A 17,342-nucleotide genomic window follows, 5' to 3' on the forward strand; every position below is an offset into this window, starting at 1 on the left:
AATTATGGTGGCGGCTCAATGGCAGACCAAAACCGGTTTTCCCTGCGTCTGCTTTGCCGAATGCTTTAAGCACGTCGATAAGTCTGGGCCTGTGGCTGGCTTGGGTGACGGGAAAAATATGTATGTCGACGCTTCTGACTTGCTTGGTCGGCTCAGCCTTCATATCAGTTCCCTAGCGGGAGGGCCAACCGAGTGTTACAGGTCGCCTCTCACATATGTCATATCGGCTTCTGGTCAACACTGTCCAGCGTTCTAGCGTCCAGTGGTCTTATGGACAAGAGGAAGCTGTTCATCTTTATACTATGTATATCAGGAGGAGATGCCCACCCTCAGCAACTAAGCTTAAATTACACGTGACTAACCCTAACTCCGCGACTGCCCAAGCCAGAAAAAATAAAATATAAAAAAAGCTAAGGGCCCGTTCGACCATAGAAGTAAACAGGACGGAGTATGTGAGGTAGATAGATATAGGGGGGGGGGATATTAATATGGGATAATATAGTCTTGGGGCATGACATGCATGGAGGCAACTTACGGGGGGAACAGCGACGCAACCAGAGAAAACAGGAGGAGGGAAGCACAGATGGGCAGATGGGTTCCGTGGAGGGGAGCGGGTAGAGGCTGGCTGGCACATCGCGAACTGGGTCACTGCTCATGCATGTGTATCTGCCGTGGTCTGGTGGTTGCTAGTCCCCGTGGTGTGCCCTCCCAACGACGCTGCAAGGGAGTGTGCTACCCTCCCCTGTCCTAGGTGGTGCGTCGAGATTACTGCGTGTAAATAGGCATGTATCCAAGAGTAGGTTCGATGTACACGCTACCCGAGCGATCCATGATCCATGGGGCGAGTGAGTATATTAGGTGCTGCATGTATAGTTAGTGTATATCTGCCATGTATGGACGGAGTAATATAAAACAGATATATATATACTATGTACATACAGAGTATGGATTAGTATATGTCGAACTGTGGGATGTGCTGCAGGGGAGTGACGGCAGGCCACTCGCTGTGTATCTCCCTTATACACACGCGCGCACGACAAACAAGCCACAGCCTGAAGGAGGTAAAAGCCGTGGCAACTCTGGACTTCGTCTGGTTAGCTCTGATGGTCGACGTTGGTGTCCGTCCGTGTCACAAAAAGTAAATTCACTCACTGCCATCCTCTTCGTCCCTTTTTATTTTTCTGCTCCCTCCATCTCTTCCTCTTTTTTTTTTTTTTTTTTGCAGTTTAACCTGTACTGTGTCCCCCTTTTTTTGCACCATAATTGCTTTTTCACATCCCATCTCCGTACTTTTTTTTTCTCTTCCCTTTTTTCCACTTTCTCGCACTCTCGTTTCTTTTTTTCTCTTCTCGCTTTTTTCCCTGCGTTTTGCTTTTTGCTGCCTTCTCCATAGGTATTCCTTGTTTTTCTTTTTTTTCAGGGGGGGAATGGGGAATGGGATGGGGACGGGGGGGATCGGGCTAGTCGACTGAACGGTCGGTGTCGGCTGTCAAGTGGGCGGCTGGCCACTTGCAGTTCTGGTAAAGCTCGTATACCCGTATACCATCCTGCGTGGTCTGCCTGGACGCTGGACACTGGACTGACACACCGGACACATGCATACGCATACACATATAATAAATATAAAAATAAATATAATCATATATATGTACGGAGTATACGGGGTGTGTGTGGGTGGTGGCTTGTCACCAGGAGAGTTGGGCTGACTGACAGATCGACTGAAGGCAGGCACACTATATATGTAAGTGCCATGTAAGTGTGTCTTCTCGAAGGTGGACGGAAACCCAAAAAAAAAAGATGTTTGCTTACCGGACGAGCCAGGAAGAGGACGAGGGATCGCCGTAATCTCCCTTGCAAAAAAAAAAAAAACCACCGCCTCAGATCACAATCAGTGCAGCCGTCCAGGGTTGTGGAGCATTGTTATGTGCACTTAAGCTCATCACCAACCATAATCATTAACATGCCGTTCCTTGTATATGTATATTTATATACGTGTATACATAGTACATATTTGTAATGCCTGCGATATGATGCGATGGGAGAAACGTGTTCACTTCGGGGCACGGGAGCAGGGGCGGTGGAGCAAGGTGGAGAGCTGGAGAGAGCTGGAAGGAGTTGACAGAGAGAGACTTGTTCAGTCGAGCGAGGCCCTGCGAGCAAGGGCGGCGACCAGGGCAGCGCCCGATGCGATCGCGCCGTTGGTCTGTTGCTGTTACATATTAATGTTGTTTTCCTTTTTTTTTTCTTTTCTTTTTTGTTTGGAGGGACAGGGATAACTAATTCGCCGTGCATCGTCCTGTCCATGGTACATGTACATGCTTCCGTATGTACCTCCCCGTCGTGTACCTCATGTATACGTTACTCAGTACGCACTCCGTACACACTCCGTATATAAACTCGTACATAGTAGAGTGAAGGGGGAAAAAGTGACATAATCCGCACAGGGCGTGACATAAGCCGTATGCGCTGACATAAGCCAAACAAGAGAAGGTGCTTAACTAAGCAACGGTAGTTAGGGCTAGTTTGGTACGGGTGGATCCCCTTATCCTCTCAAAGAGGAGTGGGTCTACGGGCGGGTCCTTCTTGGCGGTGCTAGCGCGGTTCAAGCGTGCAGGAAGGTGGGGACGACTGGAGAGAGCACAAGGCCCACTTTTACACACTTTTCTTTTTTTTACCTTTTTTTTTATGCTTTTTCAGAGAAGAAAAAAAAAAAGCATATACTATGTATAAAGTATATAATAAAAGCGGGCCCCGGTGGGTGGGGCGCGGCATGACGAAGGCGGCCGAAGATGGAAAGGGCGAGCAGAGCCTGTTTCATGGTTTGACCACGCCCGATCTGGCAGTCCTGGGACATTAACTTATACGGCGACATCTGGACATTAGACATAGCAGCGCCGCAGTAGAGACACACACGGCGTAAGAGGTGGGACGGGAGAGGCCAGGAGCGGCAGTAGAGTGCAGGAGAGGGCGTAGACGGCTTTGCTGTACGGTTGTAATACATAAACATCGTCTGGAGAGAAGTCCGGGAGGTGACATGGTTAAGGTGAATGGGTGACTGACTAAGCGCCGCCCGAAGGAAACCCTTCCCACTAGCGCCAAATCCTCGTTCAAGCCCATCTCCCACCACTTCTTCTCCTTCTTCCAGCCTCTTCTCTTCTTCTCTTCGCTTCACTTCTTCTCTCTCTTCCTCTCCCTCTCTCGTCTGCCTCCCCCTTTACACTCTTCCCTATCCACTGCCTTCCTCTCGCGCACTACACAGCTACATTCACCATCACCATCACCACCACTCACTGCTCGCTGCTCACCGTCATCATCGCTACTCTCCACCGTGGCTGTCTTCCTGTCGACATCGCCGGCAGACACTCGTTAGCCGTTCAATTGCCTTGCTCTCTCGCCCAACTCCTATCATCTCGTCGTCTCGAGGAAAGATAGAAGAAAATCAAAGACTTACCAAAACAAAAAGAAAAGGTTCCTCGTGTTTTCATTTTTTTTTTTCTTTCTTTCTTTCTTTCCACCTCGAGAGGATAACAGTCAAATCTGTCACTGTCACGCCCTTGAGATAGAGAGACACGCGATGGCGTCTCACCCACAGCCATCGCCACCCATGCACCCCCATCCTCACCATCCGGCCATGGCCAACCACCCACAGGTCAACGGCCACCTGCCCATGCAGCAGCAGCAGGCCCAGGCACAGCAGCAGGCACAGCAACAGGCACAGCAGCAGGCCCAACAGCAGGCCCAGCAGCAGCAGCCGCCGCCAGGGCCGCAGCAGGGTCCTCAACCGCAGCCTGGCCCGCCTGGCCCGCCGCAGCAGGCTCCAGGACAGCCCCAGAAGGGCATGCCTCCTACCATCTCGCAGAAGATAGCACAGCTCAACGAGGGCGTCTGGCTCCAGATCGGTATGTCATCCAAGTACATGTAACAAGTAATATATAAAGAGAGACTAACGGTACTAGGAACGTTGTCTGAGCTGATGAACGACTGTGATGGTGCGATGTATGCCTTTGAGCAGGCCATTCGACACAACCAGTGGTCCATCCCCGCCATGAGTGCCATCTCTTGTCTCCTGCGTAGCCGGGAACAGTTCCAGAAGGCCATAGAGTATCTCCAGGCCATTCTCAAGCTCGACCCCCAGTCTGGCGAGTCCTGGGGCTCTTTGGGTAGGTCGTCTCTACATTTGTAAACAAGAAAAAAAAAAAAAAAAAAAAACAGAGCTAACTGAGCCGGCCAGGGCACTGCTATCTCATGCTCGACAACCTACAAGAAGCATACACGGCCTACCAGCAGGCCCTCTACCACCTGCGTGATCCCAAGGAGCCAAAGCTCTGGTACGGTATCGGAATTCTCTACGATCGATACGGATCGTTGGATCATGCCGAAGAGGCCTTTTCCCAGGTCATGCGCATGCAGCCGGACTTTGAGAAGGCAAACGAGATCTACTTCCGCCTCGGTATAATATACAAGCAGCAACAGAAGTTTGGGCAGAGTTTAGATGTAAGTTTCAGCAATTTGTCACCGAGCTTGTTCTCGACCACCGGCTAACCTTGGGGTTGACATAAAAGTGTTTTAAATATATTGTCAACGACCCGCCCCGGCCACTGACAGAGGAAGACATCTGGTTCCAGATCGGCCATGTCCATGAACAGCAGAAAGATGTAAGCTCCACCGTCATCACGATGTCGGGAACTGATACTGACAACTTCTACAGTTCGAAGCAGCCAAGGCGGCTTATAGACGGGTGCTCGAGCGTGAGCCTAACCATGCAAAGGTCCTGCAGCAGCTCGGCTGGCTCTACCACCAGCAGAACAACAACTACAGCAGCCAAGAACAAGCCATTGAATATCTCGAGAAGTCTGTTTCCGCAGGTATGTCCTCCCCCACTCTCCCTATACTTGTCACACGGCTTATATCTAACTGGTTATGTATATAGACAACAGCGATGCGCAGAGCTGGTACCTGTTGGGACGCTGCTACATGTCTCAGGCCAAATATCCCAAGGCCTATGAAGCCTACCAGCAGGCAGTATACAGAGACGGCCGCAACCCGACTTTCTGGTGCTCCATCGGAGTGCTGTATTACCAGATCAACCAGTACCGCGATGCGTTGGATGCATATTCGCGCGCCATCCGTCTGAACCCGTACATCTCAGAGGTGTGGTACGACCTAGGCACACTGGTAAGTCAGCTTCTTCATCTTTAATTCTCATCTTCCTTCTGCTATCTGTTGGTCTTTGTCGCAATATTAATTGGGATTATGTAGTACGAGTCATGCAACAACCAAACGAGCGATGCATTGGATGCGTACGGCCGCGCCGCTGACCTAGACCCAACCAACGCGCACATCAAAGCGAGACTGCAGCTGCTTCAAAGCGGACAGGCGGGTGGCGCCAATGCAGGCAACGCCCCAGCTCCCCAAGATGTGCATCCTCAAGCATATCAGCAGGCTGGTGTTGGTGCTCCGCCAGGCCCTCAATGGGGCGCTCCCGCTCCTGGGCCGGGTGGACTGCCACCCCAAGGTCCCGCTCCGCCAGGCCGTATCACTGAATGGGGCCGACCAAGTGGCGAGCCGCAGAATGCCAATGCTCATGGACCAGGAAGCCAGTTTGAGCAACGAGAAAACGTAAGAGGACCTCCTCCTCCAATGCAATCATCATCCCAAATTCAGGTTCGGGTTCAGGCCAGCCCACGCCAGGAGCAGTTCCACGAACCGCACCCGCCCTACCGGCCTCCCCCATCCATCTCCTCCCGCAAGGGCCAATCCTCCCCTTCTCCCAAATTCCCCTTGTCGAACACGCATACTTATACTGGAACCCAGGTTCTCCCACAGCTAGTTCCCCCCCAACAGCATGATGGACCCGGTGGCCCTCCTAACGGTCCCGGTCCAGCGCCTGGCCCTCCCTTCCAGCAGCCACGACAGGGTCTCGGACCTGGTCCTGGCCACGGTCCCGGCCCTAGCCAGGGACCAAACGGCGCTGCACCTTCACAGTACGGCCGGCCATTCACTCCACCCACTGAAATCCGCCCCATCCGCGAAGACCGTCCTGCCTCAGCCAACGGCAACAATGCCGCTGCCAACGCAAACAGCGGCGGCCCGGGCCCATCCTTCCCACCACCACACCAGCCGTACCACCTTGGCCCCGGTCCTGGCCCCGGCCAAGGCGTGCAGCAGAACGGTGGCATCGCTTCAGGAGCTCCTGCACCAGCCGCAGCCATCGCAGCAGCGGAGGCAGCAGCTCGCGAGCGAGATGAGAGGCCCGCGTCCAGCATGAAGCGAGTGAGAGAATGGGAGCCCGAGCCTGGCCCTGGTGCCGGCCCGGTCAAGAAGATTGCCAACGAAGAGTCACGCAGTCGTCTTGACGGCAGACATGATACCAGGATGGAGGACCAGCAAGGGCCTCTCACCACTCCCGGTCCTCTCAGGGGCCGTCCCGCCGCGCATCACCGACCGGGCCCGGTGCGAGCATGGGGGGCGGTCAACGTCGGTCCAGGACGCATGTCTTCGCCCCGGGATCTTCGACGCCGCAGTTCTTCCGAAGGCCGTCGTGATGATCGAGACCATGCCGACGAGCCCATGAACCATACCATCCCTCAGAGGCCGCCACCACCCGCCAACTCTCCCACCAATACAGCACATGGGAGCCAAGAGCGAACCCCAGACCCCTGGTCAGGCTCAGCCGGGCCCATCCGGCCCACAGTCTCTCCCACCGCTCTCTGCCGGCCTCCCAAAGGACGAACGTGACCGTGACCGCGAACGTGACCGGGAAAGGGAGCGTGAACAGCGCGAGCGGGAGAGAGAACGAGAGCGGGAGCGAGACAGAGACCGCGAGCGTGAGAGAGAGCGCGAGGCACGCGAACGAGAGCGTGACCGTGACCGAGAGCGGGAGAGAGAACGGGAACGAGAGAGGGACAGAGACCGGGAGCGGGAGCGGGAGCGTGAACAGCGTGAGCGTGAGAGAGAGCGTGAGCGAGACCGCAAGGAGCACGCCACTCTCCCTCCCGTCTCCGTGCCGGCCGTACAGTCCCAGGGCCCGCTCGAGCCGCCAGCCCGCAAGATGGACGTGGACGAAGACTACGACGACGAGGGCGACGACGACAAGAAGGCCGCCACGATGGGCAAGGGCGGCAGTCCAGGCAGCGTCAACGGCGGCGGCAGCAGCGTAGCTGGCCGTGAGCGGGAAAGAGAGAGAGACAGCCAGCGCGAGCCTCAGGCCTCCTCCCAGCGAGACAGGGACAGGGACCGGGAGCGAGAGAGGGAGAGAGAGGCCGGACAGACGAAGGGGGAGAGTTAGTCGTCTGTGTCCACCTATCAAACCCTAGGCTGGCTGGCTGAACTGACTGACTTGACGAAGGGGATGATGATGACATCTTTTTTGTTGCCCTCTTTCACCTTTCCTTCTCTCCTTCTTTTTCCTTTTTTTTTTTTTTTTAAATAAACTTGGTCTAATCTTTGCATCTTCTGTTTCCTCATGTTCTCAATCTTGCCTGTTTCTCTGTTTCGAGTTCTCTTCTCCTCCCTTGTTTGCTGTTTGGACCGTGGGCACTGGAGCTGGAGCACAAGGCTATCTCTCTCTCTACATCTTCCCATCTTCTTCCTCTTCTCTTTTGACCTATCAACCGTTCTTGTATTTATGTTGGCCTTTTTTCTCTTTATAAAACAAGCTTAAACTTCAGCCGCAAACCTCCATCTTAGTCAACTCTTAGTCAGCGTCTTATATAACCTTAGTTATCAAGCTTACTCATCCTTGTCATCCTGGTCTTGGCACGTCCTAAAGCGGCGATCTTGCTCTCTAATTCTTCGCTTTATTTCTCTGCCTTTTTCTCTCGTTTTCTTCTTTTCCTTCCAACTTCCATCGTCTTCGCCTTCGTCGCCCGTCGACCTGTCGACCGTCACGCTCTGCCGCCCAATCCACGCGAAGGAGGGCCAAAAAAATAACAGGGCCACCACATCTACGTCTGCCACGCAAAAAAAAAAGGCCCAAGACCAACAAGAGAGCAAAAGATGGACGCCAACCCCTTCCACTTCCGGGCGACCCTGCCCACGCCAAGGGGCTCGGCGCCTGGGCGAGCTTGGCCCCCCCCTTCGAGTGTTTTTAGCTAAAGCCAGGTAAAGGTTGGTTAAAGCTTTAACTGGTGCCCAGTTAAAGCCTAGTTAAAGCCAGTTAAAGCCAGTTAAAGCCCAGTTAAAGCCGGCTGGAGCTCAGCTGCACCCTCAGCCAAACGACCCCATCGCTGACGCCTAGCGTTTAGTTAAACACGCCGGAAGCTCCACGCCTACGACTCCACGCCTGGAGAATGGGCGCCCAGAGACCGCCTAGGCATGCCCAGCCCTTCCGCCAGCGCCGCGGGCCCAGCGAGGCCTCCCATTCGCCCGTCCGCCGCCGAGCGCCCAGCGACGCCTTTTTTTTTCTTCGCCAGCTCGTTGCGCTCGCCTTTAAATCTCATGCTTGGAGCCTCTTGGTCTTTTCTTGGTCGTGTCGGAGATTCTGGCGGGAAAAGAGAACGAGAAAGGGGAATGTGGAATGGATATATAACATGTCCGTTCCAGCCTCAACCCTTTCTACAGACACACATACACATATACGAAAGGCCAAAAAAAATAAAGGATACAACAGTTACTTGTTATCGCCGTGTGCGGATGCAGGGTCGACCTGTCGATGTCTCTCCGCGCCTATCGCTGAACCGAACCCGAACTAGCTGCTGCAGCATTGCTTCCTCCACCACGACGAAGAGAAGAAGATGATGAAGGAACAGAGCATGACTTATACGCCGTCTTATGCTAACGACGAACATCGCCGCATCGCCGCCGCTGCTCTGCGGCTCTCGCACCTGAACACGGCCAATGACGTCCGCGACGATGCTGCTACTTCTAGCCCAGACCGGCAACTCGGCGGGAGGGAGGCAGAGCCTGACAGTCCCATCGTGCTGCCCCAGGCTGCCTTTATCCTCTCGTCGGCCGCAGAGTCTGGCTCCGTTGATGCCGAAGGCGATGTCGACGTCGACACCGACCGAGATGCGGAGGATTGGCGGCGGATGAAGGTCAAGATGGGCAGCAGTCGAGGCTCCAAGGACAGCAGCCTGCGCCGCCACGACGTTACCTCGCACACTTGTCACAGCCATCACAGCTACCAGAGCCATCAGAGCAGACACAGCCAGGCCAACTGCCATGACCGGCATCGTGTCGACCCAGACCACGATATGGAGGAAGACGAGGGCGAGGACGACCCCATCGACGAGCCAGGCTGCTCGCATGAAAACGCCTTCTTCATACTTGTATGCATTCTCTTCTACCAAAAAGGAAAAAAAAAAAAAAAAAAAAAAAAGGGAAAACAAGTTCACCAGACTAATGGCTGTTCTAGCTCCGGATATCTTTCTATCTACCACCCTTTACGATCTTTGCTGCCCTCTACGCCTTTCTATCACTAATATTCCTTCTTCTCGCCATACCCTTACGCCTCTGCCCACCCTCGCAATTCTTCAAGCCGCCAACCTCCCTCACCGAACAGACATGTCGACTTCTCGTCCCCTTACTCAGGCTGAACCGTCGGATAGTAACCAGCACAAAACACAGCCGTCGCAGCCACCCCAAACGCACCGCCAGAAGGCACCATAGCACACATTCTACCACGTCGACCATAACCTCGCCCAGGCAGTCGTACACAAACTCCACGCCTGTCTCAGCGTCATTTTCAAGTTACACCATCCCCACCCAGCCTGTCACCGTCACCTCCAGGCCGTATTCAAACTACTCTGCGCCCATGCTGGTTGCCGTCCACCTGCTCTCCCCCCTCCTGCTGCCTCCCACCTTGCTCGCGGCCTGGATATGCGCCTGTTTCTGGATTTTCGTCATGATAATGGGCAATCCGGACGGCAAGGAGAAGACCGACGATGGCCGCGCTGCCGTCTTGGCGGTTAGGAATTGGTGGTGTCTCTGGCTCGCGAGCGCAAGGAGGAAGAGGAAGAGAAGCGGGACAGAGGCCGTATAGAACCCAAGGGAAACTCTTGCTTCTATCTATTCCTTTAATGCTTCTGCATATGTACTTTTTAATGATGAATGAGATAATACCATATATATTTTTTATTTTATTTTATATACCCTCCTCACCCCGATTCAGAGAGCAGTGAGTAGCTACTGGGTAGAAAAGAATCCTGGACGCATATGTATACGCACCATGTAATTCCCTGCGATATAAACATGGATATCAATCTTAAAATCACTTTCCAACCCTTCCTCTCCCCTTACCGCCACCGCTGCCACCCCTAGAATCCCTTCTACGCTTCTCGATCCTCCCACTCCCACCAGGACTGGCTCGCTGCTTACCCATACCCAACCCCCGTCGACCCGTCTTAGCCGCAAAGTCTTCTCTCTTCCCCTTGCCCGGAACCGCCTGTCCACGCGCCTGGTTGCCCTTCTCATCATCACCGGAATCAACATCCATCTCATCCTCGCCTCTCTTCCCCTGGCTGGCCTTCAGTCGTCCCTTTTGGCCTTTTCTCAACGCATCTGGGCCGCTCACCGCGGTGACGTAGGCGTTGACGCCTGACGCCTCGCCCTCTGCAGTAGTGGTATCCATCGCATCGCCACCCCCCCGACCGTGGTCGCCGAGAAGAAGCTTGCCGTCTTCGTCGACACGTGGGCGGTGTCTCTGTTTGTGTTTGGAGGCCAGGAAGCGTACGGATGGTTTAGTGCTGGAGATGTTTGCCAGGGCGTCCGGAGCAAGCAGGTCGAGCGGGTTGGATTCCGGCGACAGTTCACGGATATACTGCTCTCCGCTGTCATCTCCTCCTGCTGATGTGGTGCGTCGTTTGCCCTTGTGGGCGATGGATCGTTTGGTTGTGTTGCCTGCACTGTCGATTTCAATCTCGCTTGCGTCCGAGTCGTCGCCGGATGAAAAGTCCGAGTCAGAGCCGTAGACGGCCTTGTCGAATTCATTGGTGAACGATTTGGTTTGTCCCTGTGTCTGCTTACGGGGCTGCTGCGTCTCCTCCTCGTCTCCGTCGTCGTGCTTGGCTTCCTTCTTGCGCTTCTGGCGCTCTCTCTCCTTGCGAATCGACACCACCAGCTTACGGTCTGATTCCTCCACCAGCCCCTCGACAAAGGCTGCACCGAACTTGCGTATCAGTCGGTCCAGGATGCCCTTGACTTTACTTCTCAGTCGCCCCTTGTGCTCCTTACTCCACATCATCAGCTTGGGCACGGCGGAGGGAAGACGGGGCTTGAGAAGCTCGTCCGGCAGCGCTACCACCGCAACCTTGACGAAACCGAGCACAGAGCGGACTATCTCGCGGTTGTTACTGGTCAGGAACAGCTCGATTGTCTGCAGCAGGTCGGACTGCATGGATGCCGGCAGTTGGGAGTGGTACTCGAAAAGTAGACGTGACATGGCCGTTACACTGGCAGCGACCATGTGTGGAGAGCTACCAGCCAGGCCGGCAGACACCATTGTAAACAATTCCTCGACTGTGGCGGGTGCGTCTGGTGCGTCGTCCGGCATGTGTGCAACGAGAGAGTTGCGGATCTTTGTGCCAGGTGGGTTGCGCTCCGGGTCTACCATTCGCTGGGAGGTGTGAACAAGCAGGGCAAATGCAGCTGTCCTTGCCTTCTCGTTGCTCTCCTTGCATCCTAGTACGACCTCGGAGAGGATGCCAGGGATGAAATGTAGGTCTTGCGTAGGTAGATAAGTGACGATCTCGTGAATTGCTAAGAGACGGTCCCGGTGAGCCGGGCCAGGCGTCTTGTCCGCCGTCGAGAGGATGAGCGCCTGCAGTTCTGAGTTACGTTCGGATAGAGCTGTGCGCCCTGCCTCTGTGCCTGCGAGACGGGGGATAAGTTTGTACGCCTTCTTGATGAGCTGAGGGTCTGAGGATGACTTGTTGAGGACAACGGAGGCAAGCGAGAAGAGAGTCGCAAAGCTGCTGCGAGGGAGGTAGATGGACATGGTCACAATGAGGTCCATGAGCGTATGAGACGTCGGAGGCATTTTATCTTTACGGGCCATGCCGGGCTTAGTGCTGTTGTTGGCTTCTTCCTCGAGAGCGCTCTCCAACATGGATGTCACACGGGAAAAGGTGTCAATGAGTTCCTATACATTGTCAGATTATATAAAAAAGATATCAAGCAGGAAAAAAAAAAATCCTGTAGCATACCTGTTCGCCTGTAATGCTTAGATAGGTGTTGATGCATTGTAAGATGTAGCCCCTGAACTGCGGCAGCGTCTGGCTGTAGACGTTGAAGAGCACTGCGAGCATATTCCCAGCAAACCCGGCAAGGTGCTCTATATTCTTCCTTGCCTCTTCCTTGGTGACTCGTCGTTGCAAGATGAGGTCTTCGGTCTCAGACTCGACAGAGGTAATGGCTTGGTTCGACTCGACCAGGTTCTGCAGCGCCTTACATACGTCTACCCTTAGTTCTGCCTGTTTGTACAGCACATTCGACAGCAGCTCGGCGAATGGCTGGTCGAAGGCCTCTCTCATGTCCAGAGGCAGTTCGCAGAACCCAGGTAGACAGGCCCAAGTCTGCTGCACAAGAGTCTCAAATATCTTAACCTCAACCGTCTTTTCTGCTTCCCCGTAGTCCATCACCCGCTGATACAGCGCTTCACTCAACGGGACAAACTCGGAGCGGAAGTATGCCAGGCTGGTGTTTGCTACGTGGTCTCGTAGAATGGGAAGAAGCCAGACACGGCCGGGTTGACCGGACTTTTGCTTCACGATATTGAGTGGAAGAATATCGAGGACGGCCTTGGGGCCCATGACATTGATAGCAGCACCCAGGACCTTTTCGGCCTCCTTTTTACCCTGGAAATTCTCGTTGGCTCGCAAGTCGCCTACTATCCGCACCACCTCGTTCATGACAGGCGAGCTCTTCCACTGAAGCGCGTTGAACATGGCCTCGAGAACGTTGAATATTTCAGAACGTGCAACCTGGTACTTGACAGCAAGTAAGCCGGTGGCCGACCTAGCGAGCTTCTCGATGATTTTCTCATCGTACACTGATGCTTCCAGCAGGACAGATTCCGGGACACAGGCAACAAGGAGCGAGATCATCCCCTCCGAAGCTGAAGTGCGAATATTCCGTGATGGAGAGGTAAGGAAGCTGGCGAATAAGTCGAAGAGCTCTGGCAGCTTCTCAAACGTTTCTTGCGCAGATACCTGTGCAGAGACATCGTAGCCTCGAGATAGAACTGCAATCCAGGGTGGGAGCAGCTGCGAATCGTTGTGCGCAGGTTTAAGCTCTGAGATGGCGTCCAGGAGACGGGGCAGCTTCGAGGAAGAGAACTCGTCTGCCATTCCTGTAAATATCACTTCGAACACTTCAAATGTGCCCATAGTAAGATATTCGTTCGACGACCTGGCGACGTTCATGAGCAGCTCGCACAAGGGTTCGATCTTCCTGCTCGGCCAGCCTCCCGATGCTGCTGCGACGGCCTTGACGAGCTGCAAGGCATGCGACACCGCCGGTTCATGATGTTGCTGCTGTTGGTCATGCAACTGCTTCCCTTTCCTCCCCTGTGCCTTCAACGTAGCTGTGACGCTATCATTTAATGTCCTCAGAGCTGTTTCGGCGCATAGATCCGCCGCCGGATGGTCCAATGACGGGCTTGGAGGAGGCTGTTTAAGAATCTGTATCAACGCATCCTGTACTCTCTTCCGGACTTTTGGTCTATGGTCCACGGCCAACGCCAGCATTCCTGCAATCGCCCTACGAGGGCCTACCTCTGACGCCGGCAGTGCCCACGCTGCAGCATCCTGTGCTATCAGTAGGTTCTGCAGACATCCGACAGATGACTTGAGCAGCGGCGCCTCGACCTCTGCGAGCGTCAGGGCCGGCACCAGGCTGCCCAGTATCTGCGCAAACTTGGACCGCAGTAGCGGCGCGGGAACGAAAGCTGAGACGGTATCGAGCAGATACACGACTGAGGTCGCTAGCTCTTTATTCACGATTCCCTGGGAGGTGTTGATGGACTGCGGGAGGAGGGCAAGCAGAGCAGCAAAGTACGCCGTTGCAGTGAATTCAGCATTCTGGTCGCGCAGCGTGTCTTCGACAGCAGAAAGGACAACTCCAGTCTGTAGATATAGACGTTAGCAGTCTGTATCAATTGAATATTAATTGCTTTCTTGTTACTTACATGATGCTGGTTCTGAAGTTTGGGAGACTTGATCTTGTCCAGCTTCTCATGTAGCGACGTCATGATGAAGAGATGTCTCTTCCTCCCAGCTATATCAGCTTCCAAGGAGATGCTGTGCTGAAGCTGTCCCCAGCTTTCTTCTGGTTATGAAGCCGGAAGTTCTTCTTCCTCCTCTTTATGGTTTCTGGATAAATTTTGGGCGTAGCCTTTTTTTTTTTTTCTAGGTGGGTTTTTTTCTGTTATCGATAACTTAGCAAGTTGTGGGCCAGCAAAGCAGCTAACGAAGAAGCACAAGGAATACTTCTAATATTATATTTTGATGGACTTATAATGGTTTAGATATAATCGTTTATTGTCTGTTATTTGTGTAAGATATAATAAAAACAGACGCTCTTTGCACAGGACATGCATTTCACAATATTCTGCAGGGCCTGGCATCATCCAAGGACAAGATGGACTGGATAAACAGCCTGACAAACTAGTAGTTGTTCAGGCAGTAGCTAGTACAGCTGGTATTGATGTAAATTGTATCAATGTGCTGCAATCCACCATCCAGCTAGCTCCTTGGTCTTTAAACTACTCTATGCGGAGTACATCGGATTTCCACAGACCAGAGCATTCGAATCAAAATAATATCTCTCCACTATGCTCAGGTTCAAACCCGAGAGCCTGCAAGTGTGTGTTTCGTTTCTTATCTTTGCGCTTTCGCTGGTCCTCGGCCTTCTTTCTCAGCTCTAGGACTTCAGACGCAGGTGCCAGTTGGTATGGCTCTGGGATATCGTCGTCTTTATCCAGGTCCTGTAGTGAGACGCGATTAGTCGAAAGGAAAGTGAATCAGTAGTATGGGAACGCACAATCTCTCCAAGAAGTAATACGTTCTCTCCTCGGATCAGGTATACTCCTCGTGGAATGTCGGCGTATAGATTCTCAGCGTACAGTCGTTCAACCGTATCTTGTAGTACTATGTTGGCTATACATTCATCAGTACTTGTAATTCGGCAACTTAAAACAAAAAAAAAAAAAAAAAGAAATAGAATGCGTGTAGACATACCAAACTGGTCCCAACTTCGCAATACTCCAATTAACTTGCGGCCGTCGCGTAAAACCAAAACCAACTTCTCTGTGTTCCAGAAATGTTGAACATCAATTAGCCCATAGCTTCAAGCATACCCTAGCATAACGTTTCCTTTCTATTTATACGGCATTTTCGCAGTATATAAGAGTCCCTACAAATGCAAAGAGGCAGGGATCTTACTGTCCGTCAAGTCCAGTAGCTGTGCTGCAGTTGTGAAGAGTTGGGGAGGTAGCTGAGGAGGGCCTTGTGGCTCAAGGAGCGGTATAGCGGAAGCTGGTGGGATCTGTTGTTGCTGTGGCTGCTGCTGCTGCTGCTGCTGCTGCTGCTGCTGGCTAGGTGGGCTTGGTCCGTGATGTCGTCCAGCTTGTGCATGGCGCATAGAGTCCCCTGGCCTTGGATTGGCAGCGTCTAGAGGAGGGAAGTTGTCCATTGTTGTGATCTAACGTTGTTTGCAATGCCCTTCGAATTGCGGGCGGATATTCAGAGTTGTGGGGATATTCTCTTGTGTAAAATTCGATAAGGCTTCGGGATCATATGCAGCGGCCTATCCTGGGCATTGTGATTTGCAAGGAGCCAGCAAATATTTATCTCAGTCCGGAAGAGAGAGAGAAAAAGCGAAGAAGAGAAAAATAAACCGTTGAATTTGATCAAAAGAAGATCGAAAGAAGCATGTCCTAATCAGGCAACTTGCGCTCTTCGACCTGTTTGGCCTGTTTGCATGATTCTTCGGACTTATTTTTATTCCGTTGTCATGTGATGTCCCTGGGACGTCGGCATTTTTTGTATTTTCGAGCTACAAATATATCTAACGGATAAGTCTTGTATAACTAATATATAGAACTGTGTATATCATGGATAGAAGCTGCTCCTGGGATGTGCTGCCTGTTTTATGCTGTGACGTCTTTGATGGAGTTAGTGGTGTCTATAACGGGTTTACCTGAAATGCAGGAGTCTGGAGATAAAGGGACAGGAATCTCTTTGCAACCACGTTCGGTGATGAAGTGATAGCAAGGTGAAAGCTGGGGTTGCGCTTATTGGAAAACTAACGGTTATCAAGCTATTGGAGAGGGTTAAGTGCTGCTACGAAGTTGAGGCAGGTGTAAAGCTTCCTTAACCCGGTTGTACTTCTGGTATTGCCGAGAAATAATCTTAATTACTACATATTAGCAATGTTCATGGCTAGATATGGAGACAGTGATCCCAGAAGAGGTATGTAATTGCAGCTATCCATTCTGACCAGGTAAGCCTTGTACAAGATATTCCTGCAAGCCACCATGGCTGATCCTCGAGGATGTACATACTATGTAGTAGTTAACTACATATAAATAGTTCATTTTTAAGACATCTGGTTGAGCTAAAGTGAATCAAATTACAATGGATGGTCACCTCTTTTGCCACCAGATGAATGATCCTCTGGTGTCTGTCGATCTCGGTGGCTTGGTCAAACACTAGGGATGAGAGAATAAGCCTTTAGGCGACTGTCTCAGGTTTCGGATCCTCCACAAAAACACTTGACGTGCCAACGCACTCAGGTTGACGATACAATGCAGCTTTTCATTGAGTGATGCCTTAGAATGGCAAGTTCCAACCAATGGACAAGCAAGTGGCTGAATCCTTCTTCTTGCGCACCAGATATTGTTGTTCCTCTCAAGATTCTAGACGAGAGCAACGGGGGAGGTATATAAACAGGTCTCTCCACGCTACAATTCCTCATGTGTATCATCCATCACTCAAAACACGAACACATATCTCCTTTTTGAATAAATCTGCCTGCACGCTTCAGCAAGTATGAAGCTCTACTGGATCGTCAGCATGATGTTTGCCGCCACTGGGCTTGCCGCAAGCCTCGGCACTCGAGATAATGCCCTCTCGGCAGAGGTAATGAAGATGATTCATATCTCCCTTTAGACGGCGGTTCCCAGCTAACCGATATGTCCAGTGCCCCGTTGACCGTCCTTGCAACACCAACCGAGATTGCGCTGCCACTTACTGCCGCTGTGTCGTAGTAAGTATACAATCCAATAGCTGATAAATTAGTGGAGCCACTCAGCGCTAACGAGTAAATCATTAGGACAATGACGGCAACAACGGCCGCTGCCGCCCATGGCCAACCTAGATGATCCTTGCGGGTTCACTCCATAA

At 52.5% G+C, this 17,342-nt stretch overlaps 4 protein-coding genes across 4 annotated transcripts; 2 read left to right on the forward strand and 2 right to left on the reverse strand.

Moving 5' to 3' along the window:
- Positions 1 to 3,574: 3,574 nt before the first annotated feature.
- On the forward strand, positions 3,575 to 6,738 carry MCYG_04116 (RCM-1; the record flags this gene model as incomplete). Its single annotated transcript, XM_002846333.1, has 7 exons — positions 3,575 to 3,899; positions 3,957 to 4,160; positions 4,265 to 4,494; positions 4,563 to 4,655; positions 4,709 to 4,865; positions 4,931 to 5,175; positions 5,260 to 6,738. The coding sequence occupies 7 exons, from the start codon at positions 3,575 to 3,577 to the stop codon at positions 6,736 to 6,738; spliced, it is 2,733 nt and encodes a 910-aa protein (XP_002846379.1).
- Positions 6,739 to 8,753: 2,015 nt separating this feature from the next.
- On the forward strand, positions 8,754 to 9,982 carry MCYG_04117 (conserved hypothetical protein; the record flags this gene model as incomplete). The annotated part of the gene is made up of 2 exons (XM_002846334.1): positions 8,754 to 9,269; positions 9,356 to 9,982. 2 exons carry the CDS (start codon positions 8,754 to 8,756, stop codon positions 9,980 to 9,982), a joined length of 1,143 nt encoding a protein of 380 aa, XP_002846380.1.
- A 228-nt stretch (positions 9,983 to 10,210) lies between these two features.
- Positions 10,211 to 14,188, reverse strand: MCYG_04118 (90S preribosome component RRP12; the record flags this gene model as incomplete). The annotated part of the gene is made up of 3 exons (XM_002846335.1): positions 10,211 to 12,079; positions 12,144 to 14,063; positions 14,126 to 14,188. The coding sequence occupies 3 exons, from the start codon at positions 14,186 to 14,188 to the stop codon at positions 10,211 to 10,213; spliced, it is 3,852 nt and encodes a 1,283-aa protein (XP_002846381.1).
- Positions 14,189 to 14,749: 561 nt separating this feature from the next.
- MCYG_04119 (conserved hypothetical protein) lies at positions 14,750 to 15,630 on the reverse strand (the record flags this gene model as incomplete). Its single annotated transcript, XM_002846336.1, has 3 exons — positions 14,750 to 14,923; positions 14,980 to 15,095; positions 15,381 to 15,630. 3 exons carry the CDS (start codon positions 15,628 to 15,630, stop codon positions 14,750 to 14,752), a joined length of 540 nt encoding a protein of 179 aa, XP_002846382.1.
- Positions 15,631 to 17,342: the final 1,712 nt, after the last annotated feature.

The sequence above is a fragment of the Microsporum canis genome, genomic scaffold (genome assembly GCF_000151145.1).
Source record: "Microsporum canis CBS 113480 supercont1.4 genomic scaffold, whole genome shotgun sequence".
NCBI lineage: Eukaryota > Fungi > Ascomycota > Eurotiomycetes > Onygenales > Arthrodermataceae > Microsporum > Microsporum canis.